Genomic DNA, 8,954 nt, shown 5'->3' with positions numbered 1-8,954 from the left:
TGTTAAGCTAAGATTGTCTTAAAAGGTTTTATCGCAAAGGCCTTACAAGAGAAATGTTCCTGTTCGTCATGTTTTTCACAAAATAACAATGTGAGCATTTTCCAAGGCCAGGCCAATGTAACTGTCACCTTAAAGGTGTGCTGTCCAACTCACAGAAGGACATGGGCATCTCTGTGTCCAACCTTAAATTACTCTCAATTAAACTGAGGTGTCTGCCCCCACCAGAGTGGAGTGAAGGAAAGTCCAACAGGTCTAAAGGCTGGCAAGAAGGTCGAAATATGACATTTTACAAATTGATTGTAAAAAAGTTAATTGAAGATTTTTGATTTTGGGGGCGGAGGTGACCAATTGTTTTTTTTCTTCATTTTTTTAAACTCAAAGGCATAAAAGCCTAAAGAGCTTATCATAGGTGCGGGAGGGGGCGGGGGGGGGGGGGGGGGGGGGGGTCACATCTGCCACCATTGCCCCAGAATGCTTTATCTAATTTGTATTTTTTTTGTTTGTTTGTTTTGGTTCCTAGCGTTGACGGCAGACAGACTGAGCGAAGGATGCCGGACAGGTGGCTTTGGCTGGGGCTTTTTCTTCTGGTGACAAGCTCTAACTGTTCCCCGCTCTACCCAGCATTCAGGTGAGACCATCAACCTTTTTCCTACCGCTCTTCTCATATCTCTCTCATCAGGTACCTCCTGCCATTGGGAGGACCAGGACCATTTTCCTATGCAAGTGTTAAAAGAAGGAAGTGGATTTATAGACCAAAATATCATAAAGGGTTTGTATTTCTTATAGAGATAAACTTCTAGAGAAGTCTGTAGAAGGGGGTGCTGTGAGTCCAAGTGGCAGTCACTATTGTTTATTGGTCAATACTGTGTCTTACCTTGAACAGTCGGGATTGCCGTGCCTAACTTGCAATAAATAAATTAGGGCAGGGACTTAAAAAGGTTTTCTTAGAAATCGAAGGCTACAAAGTTTTCATTCACCGCACGCTTCTTTCTTCCACCTCCCTACATTTTCTGTCTCTTTACCTCATTCTTGTAGGTTCTTTTTCACCTCTGCTTTCTGCTTTCCTATCTTTCTCTATCTCATGCACTCTCCCTTCCCTGCCATTTTTTCTCTTGACCTGGGTTAAAGTCTGATGATGAAATATAAGTTCCGGTCCCATCTGGCTGCTATCACCAGCATAAATTAAGCACTAGAGATTTGTGGCCTGTATTTTAGAGCTGGCCATTTGTGGGGATGCTGCATCATTCATTCTCCACATTCACTATGGTAAGCATAGCATTAGATAGAGCAGTGGTACCCAATGAGCACTGAGCAAGGCATGAACTAAAGTCATCAAGAGGGACAGTGTGGCTCAGGGGTTAGAGGCGGCAGACCCGGAAGCTGAGATCGGCCCTGGACCAGGGTTCAATTCCCCGCCTCGGCGGGTCTTGGGCTAAAAAATTCCACGGTCTCGATAATTCTCGCTCCGGTGCCTTCTCGACTCACGGGTTCACGCTCTGCGACTCTGGGCAATAGCTTGCTTAATCTCCACAACGGCCCCTCGCGGCGGGATGCCTGGCTTTCACCTTGTGGATACCCTGCCGGGGCCTCTCACAGGGGAATACCAGGACGGGTTCCCTAGGCAAGCGCCAGGATGCCCTTTGTGGTGACAGGTCGCGCTATATAAGTATACCTACATTTACATTTACATTTACAGCAACACTCCACATATCCACTTGAGTGATGGCTGCCTGGGTCTCTGTGAGAACTATGGTGAAGCACCAGCATGACAAAGTGAGTGCTGAACCAGAGTACATTGCTCTACCTTGCACATGTGCAGCAAGTAGAAACCTTGGTTCAAAAGTCTTTCATACAATGAAGGTGTCACAGATGCTGCTCCTTTGTCACCGGACTATGATAGACAGCCCAGGGCATCACCTTATTCTGCCTAACTCGACCTTATTTGTAATTAGGGTTCCCAGTTTACCGTTTTTACTGATTTTTACAGATAAATACAGACAGAAAACTATTTATTTTCCTGTCTGTATTTTGTTTTAAATAATGAAAAATACGAAAAATAGGCTTTCTTTGGGTGATTTATTTCCAATGTCAATCATGAGAGCCAGGGCAGTAGCTGTACAGATTGAGAGAGGTAGGGGAGCTGAAAAAAGACGATAGATTTCCCGATTAAGCTTAATTAAGTGCAGATCTACAGTAATTTATGCTATTCTACACGGCAGATAACGCTAATGCACTGTATAACGCTGAAACCATTAGGACATTTAAATGCGAGCATACATTTATCATTTGAATAAATGTGGAAAAATACCCATTACAGCTTCATTTATATAGTAAACACAAAATAAAAATGGATAAATACAGACAAAATTAGCAAGCAATAAATATGGATAGATACAAACGGAAATGTTGAAAAATAAGTACCATAAAACCGGGAACCCTATTTGTAATTAATGGTGGTAGTAGAATACAATCTGATTTAGTTCAATTTATAACACTATTTCAACAACATGTTTTCAAGAAAGTCTTATTAACAAGATTTTGTAATATTTCTTCACTGTTATCTTCACCCATTGAAGCCGGTATGGCACATCCCGTGGTTAGCGCTGGTTTGAGTGCAGTCATAGCCAACTTCCTTTTTGGTAAGAAGGCAACTCCCTTGAGAAAGTTCCCATAAAGGCAGTATGTTGATGTATACTTTAGAGACATTCCCTTGATACTTCAAATCCTTTCAATTTCACTAACCACATTAAAGGAATAACCCTTATGATGCCAGAATGTGTAGCTGAATAGCTTTAAACTCCAGAATCCTCCTTTATAAAGAATTAAATAGTCTTCTGTTGGTCGCAGACGCTTCTGGAATAAGCCTGCTTGTCTCCAGACTGATCGTAGATCCTGTGACTTTGACATAAAAGTGTAAGTCTGTTGTAAACTTGAAGATGCAGGTACCTGGAATCCTGTAATGGCCTGCTTGTTAGCTGTGATTCCAAACTCATCTGTTAGTGAGGTGGAAGAAACCATAAACTGAGAACTGATGGTCACTGAGGTGGACTCGACAGCAGCAAAGTTCTCTAAATCCCACTGACTTTAGTTCAAGGTTCCACGTGCCTAGAATGATACAGGGAAAACTGCATGTTTGGACTGACTTCAAGGTTTTCTGCATACACCACCTGAAAGCACTCTCTGAAGATGACTGTCCAGTCTATCTGTTCATTCTAGAGTACCTCACCACTGGATAATGAACCAAGGGTGAGCAATCATAGGTAATCAAAAGATTTGATCCTAGACCTTATTAACTCTTCACTTTCTTCAGGGGTAGTGCTCCTTTGTGGAAGGAAGCTATGGTAAAGGCTCTGATAAAAAAAATCAAGCCTTGACCCTTTAGATCTGGGAAAATATCACCCTATTTCGTTGCTCCCCGGAGTTAGTAAAATTACAGAAAAATATTTTAATCTAATACTATCATCGCACCTAGAGACCCATAATCTTCTCCACCGGACTCAGACCGGCTTCCGCCCATTACAAGGAACGAAGCTGGCCCTTCTTTCTGTGGTGGAAGAGTCAAGAAGGATAGTGGACGCTGGTGGCACTGCTGTGGTCCTCCTTCTGGACCTCAGCGCGTCCTTTGATACCGTTAACCATCAGATTCTGATCCATAGGCTCTGTAAATTAGGTATCACTGGAAGTGCCCTGGCTTGGCTAAAGTCTTTTTTGAACAACAGATCCTTCCAAGTTTTTGACAAAGAAATCACGTCCAAACAGACACCCCTCCGCCGTGGAGTGCCGCATGGATCTTCTTTAAGTCCCACTTTGTTTAATGTTTATACCCGTACTCTTGCGGAGGCAGTTTTACCTTCAGGAGTCCACATAGTCACCTATGCCGATGCCGATGATACACAATTGGTGATTGGGCTCAACAAAACTGATAGCTCGTCTTTGCATGGAAGAAATTACAAGATGGATGAGCGATTTCTTCCTAAAATTGAATGGGGGAAAGAGTGAAATCATGATTCTGGGTAACCATTCCCCCTTGATCTGACCGTAATTTGTCCTATTTCCATGGGCCCTCAACCCACCCCTAAAACTCAGTTAAAGAGTCTGGGCGTTTGGTTGGACCATGACCTTACATTTAAATCTCAGGCTCGGAAGATATCTGCCTCATGTTACTGGATCCTCAAAATGATCCGGAAAGTCCTTCCTCTCCTCCCTTTCCAGGCCAGAAAAATAATGGTCCAAGCGCTGGTGTTGTCCAGATTGGACTATGCTAATGCCCTTTACCTGGCCCCCCTGCTGCCACTATTTCCAAATTACAGACGATTCAAAACTGGGCAGCAAGACTTCTTGTGGGCATTCCCAACCATCACTCGGCCAAACCTGCCCTCAAATCACTCCACTGGCTGCCAGTCCAGGAGAGAGTTAAGTTCAAAGACCTGTGTATCGCTCATAAGTCCATGTTTAAAACCGGGACACTGTCCTTCAGGGCATCATTCAGCCCTATGAGCCCAATAGATCCCGCCGCTCCAAAACTAAGAACTTGGCCACTATTCCTAGAATTAGGAAGGCAAGAAGCGGAGGTCAATCCTTCTCATTTAACGCTGCCAGACTCTGGAACTCCCTCCCTCTTCATCTCCGCACAGAATCCAACCACCTTTCCTTCCGTAGATCCCTAAAAACATTCCTCTTTCCAATCTGAATTGAGTAACAACTCCCACTTGCCACTGTAAGCGCTGGGATGCCTCCGGGTAGCCATGCGCTATATAAATGTTCTTACAATTACAATTTAAAATGTACACCTTTTTCAAACAATCAAAGTAACTGCGAAGGCCAAGAATTTCACATCAACATGAGGTTAGAGAATCCGTCTGATTTAGGCTTAAGATCACTGAAAAAACATGGGTCTCCTTTGAGCCATGGATCAAATGGGCGAATGGTCTTGGAGTTCCACCTTCCACAGCAGTAAGGTCAAGACAGTGGAAGTAACCATGAACACAAAACTGCCTTTCATCTGGCAACGTATCTTCCCTTATTCTCGAGACCCTCCCAGATGTCCTGATATTCAGGCCTTCTTTCTGTCTATATCAAGAACTTTTAATCTTGCACTTCCCCCCCTAGCCTGTGCCAATGTCATGAAGTCGGGAACGTTCCTTTCTTCTTGCATTCTCCAATGGAGCTCGATTACAAAAGCTAGGCTGCTTCTTCACCTCTGGCTATGAGCCCACACCAGCATGCCAGAAGTTGTTGCGGGGTTCAGACTTTTTGTGAACATACACTACAACTGAGATTTCATTATATCTTAGGTACACAAGACCCCGATTAATCCCCCATTCAGACAGAGGCCCCGGTCCTTCCAAATTATATGTAAGTCAAATCTTTATTTGTTCGTAGGTGATTGCGAGAGAATGAGAACAATGTTGGTTTTCCCTAGTGCTAAGTTCTAATGCATTGACTGTACTTTCCTTACAGTGTGTGACGGAATCTTTTGAGACATACACAAATGTAGACAGGTAAGAGATGTTTTAGATTAGAAGAGAGGGGTAGAAGGCTCACATGAACATTGGTACTAATTAGGTCACTATTCCCTCTTCCTACAGCTTGTCCTTTTGGTCCTGATGAGAACTCTATAAGCCAGCTAGAGTTCGAAACGCGTAGACCAGTCTTTCTACAGCCATAAGAGTGAAAAACTTGAAACCCAAAAATATTCTTGAAAATTAAATTGTATTGGATTTATTATTGTTCTATGGCTTTGGAATAAGATTTGTTTTTTAAAAAACTGACTATTGTAAATATATTGGTTGTTGTATGTGGTGAATGTGTTGAGTGGGTACGATTGAAGATGTGAAAAATCCGGACTTTGGAGTGTATGTAAATGTATTGATTGTTTTGAATTTGTAGATTTATGTGTTTTTAATGGTGCAATTTTGTGAAAAATGGAAAACACAAAAAATTGAACAAGAAAAACATGATACTTGAATAAATATAATTTCATTTTGATAAATTCAGACAGAAAAAGGAGTCAACGTCACTTTTTGTTTTGTGTCATTTAGTGTACAGTTATTAAGAAAAGGAACTATTGTACAGTATTGGCAGTTATTTTGCTATTTAGTTCTTAGAGGCTTTGCCTTGCTGTTGGGAGCCCAACCCAGTGGTGTTATTGTAGTTCATAGCAGGCATTGGTCTGCGAGGTTACCCTCTCAAGTAGTGATTTTTCTAGAGTTGGTCTAAAAAGGTTTGTCTGCCAGGTGTCAGTACTTGTCCCGCGACGCGAGAGTAACGTTAGGTTGAATTGCATAGTTTGACTGTTTTGTTGATTGTTTGTCGAATGAGAGAATGTCAGAGAAGGGTACTTTTTCATACAGCGAAGAGCATATTTAAAAATTGATAGCAGCCCCCCCCCCCCTATTCGCGTCTGCATCTCTAAGCCTTACAGCCCAAAACCAAAACGAAACAGATAAATTGATCAGATTAAAAAAGAAGCAAATAAGAACTGACCTGCATGGCCATTTCTTAATCCAACACCTAAGAGCGGGCACAATTCCAGGAGGACTCCAGATAAAAAACGTTCCAGTGATTTTCACTGAAGACCCTATTTATAAGAAAGGGTACAGTTTTATAGAAACAAAGTGCAGTAGGGACCTGATGGTCCTTACTGTTGAAACAGTTCAAAGATTGTCAACAATTAGAGGAGATTCAAATTCTGGAAAAAGCAATCTCGACAAATCAATTAATAACAGGCGCTAAAACATTACTTGATAAAGTCGAAAAATAAATCGCTGATTTTAAGGGTTATACCATCACTCAGAAGGGAAATCAATTTGAAAAAGATAAAAAAAACTTCAACTTAGATAAAGTTTATCCCTATCTACAGTCAGATTTCTATCAAAGACCAGAATCAAGGAGACACCTTCAGGAATATCAAGGAAGGTAAAAAAACAACTGTTTAACCTTCTCGGAAACTTCATCATCAGAGAGTAATAGCGAAGGAGAAAATGTAATGTAATGTAATGTAATGTAATGTAAAATGTTATTTATATCGCGCAGCAATCGCTCCAATGGAGCATCTAGGCGCTACCTCCGGCAAATTACCAGATGACAAAGTGACTCAGAGTTGGACCAAAAACAGAGGCAAGCATCAAACTAGAGTTCTGGCCATGCTATCTTGCAGTTTAAATATCCAAGTTTTTAATTCTTTGCGGAACTCTGTTTCTTTATCCAGAGTTCTCAGGGCAAGAGGCAGAGTATTCCAAGCCTTTGCACCCAGTACTGCCAGGGACTTTCCTCCACGGGTTTTTAAACGAAACCTAGGAATCACCAGAGTATTGGAATTTGATGATCGTAGGCTTCTGGTTGGGCAGTATCTCTTGAATTTTTTCTGTAGATATAATGGTCCTGTTTTGTGCATTGCTCGAAATGTTATAATCAAAACCTTGAACAGGATCCTTTTTACAATGGGAAGCCAATGAAGAGCTTTTAATGCCCCTGAGGCTGATGATCTTTTTGGCCATTTTAGCACCAATCTGGCAGCAGCGCTTTGCACTAGCTGAAGCCTGTAAGTTACTTCTTTATTTGTGCCAGCATACAAACTGTTGCAATAATCTAAGCGCGACGTTACCAACGCTACTGCAACAGTGAAATAATGAAAAATACGAAAAATAGGCTTTCTTTGGGTGATTTATTTCCAATGTCAATCATGAGAGCCAGGGCAGTAGCTGTACAGATTGAGAGAGGTAGGGGAGCTGAAAAAAGACGATAGATTTCCCGATTAAGCTTAATTAAGTGCAGATCTACAGTAATTTATGCTATTCTACACGGCAGATAACGCTAATGCACTGTATAACGCTGAAACCATTAGGACATTTAAATGCGAGCATACATTTATCATTTGAATAAATGTGGAAAAATACCCATTACAGCTTCATTTATATAGTAAACACAAAATAAAAATGGATAAATACAGACAAAATTAGCAAGCAATAAATATGGATAGATACAAACGGAAATGTTGAAAAATAAGTACCATAAAACCGGGAACCCTATTTGTAATTAATGGTGGTAGTAGAATACAATCTGATTTAGTTCAATTTATAACACTATTTCAACAACATGTTTTCAAGAAAGTCTTATTAACAAGATTTTGTAATATTTCTTCACTGTTATCTTCACCCATTGAAGCCGGTATGGCACATCCCGTGGTTAGCGCTGGTTTGAGTGCAGTCATAGCCAACTTCCTTTTTGGTAAGAAGGCAACTCCCTTGAGAAAGTTCCCATAAAGGCAGTATGTTGATGTATACTTTAGAGACATTCCCTTGATACTTCAAATCCTTTCAATTTCACTAACCACATTAAAGGAATAACCCTTATGATGCCAGAATGTGTAGCTGAATAGCTTTAAACTCCAGAATCCTCCTTTATAAAGAATTAAATAGTCTTCTGTTGGTCGCAGACGCTTCTGGAATAAGCCTGCTTGTCTCCAGACTGATCGTAGATCCTGTGACTTTGACATAAAAGTGTAAGTCTGTTGTAAACTTGAAGATGCAGGTACCTGGAATCCTGTAATGGCCTGCTTGTTAGCTGTGATTCCAAACTCATCTGTTAGTGAGGTGGAAGAAACCATAAACTGAGAACTGATGGTCACTGAGGTGGACTCGACAGCAGCAAAGTTCTCTAAATCCCACTGACTTTAGTTCAAGGTTCCACGTGCCTAGAATGATACAGGGAAAACTGCATGTTTGGACTGACTTCAAGGTTTTCTGCATACACCACCTGAAAGCACTCTCTGAAGATGACTGTCCAGTCTATCTGTTCATTCTAGAGTACCTCACCACTGGATAATGAACCAAGGGTGAGCAATCATAGGTAATCAAAAGATTTGATCCTAGACCTTATTAACTCTTCACTTTCTTCAGGGGTAGTGCTCCTTTGTGGAAGGAAGCTATGGTAAAGGCTCTGATAAAAAAAAT

The 8,954-nt window shown here is 41.3% G+C and overlaps 1 protein-coding gene across 2 annotated transcripts in view; it reads left to right on the top strand.

Annotated features, from left to right (window-relative positions):
- The first annotated feature begins 548 nt into the window (after positions 1–548).
- GHRH (growth hormone releasing hormone) overlaps positions 549–8,954 on the top strand; it is a 98,069-nt gene continuing 89,663 nt past the window's right edge. For both annotated transcript variants that reach the window (XM_086928978.1, XM_086928977.1), the window contains exon 1: positions 549–628. In XM_086928978.1, coding sequence (XP_086785104.1) covers positions 549–628 — 80 coding nt within the window. The remainder of the gene's footprint in view (positions 629–8,954) is intronic.

Source organism: Lissotriton vulgaris, chromosome 7 (assembly GCF_964263255.1).
Source record: "Lissotriton vulgaris chromosome 7, aLisVul1.2, whole genome shotgun sequence".
Classification (NCBI taxonomy): Eukaryota; Metazoa; Chordata; class Amphibia; order Caudata; family Salamandridae; genus Lissotriton; species Lissotriton vulgaris.
This window is presented reverse-complemented; position numbering and strand designations above follow the sequence as displayed.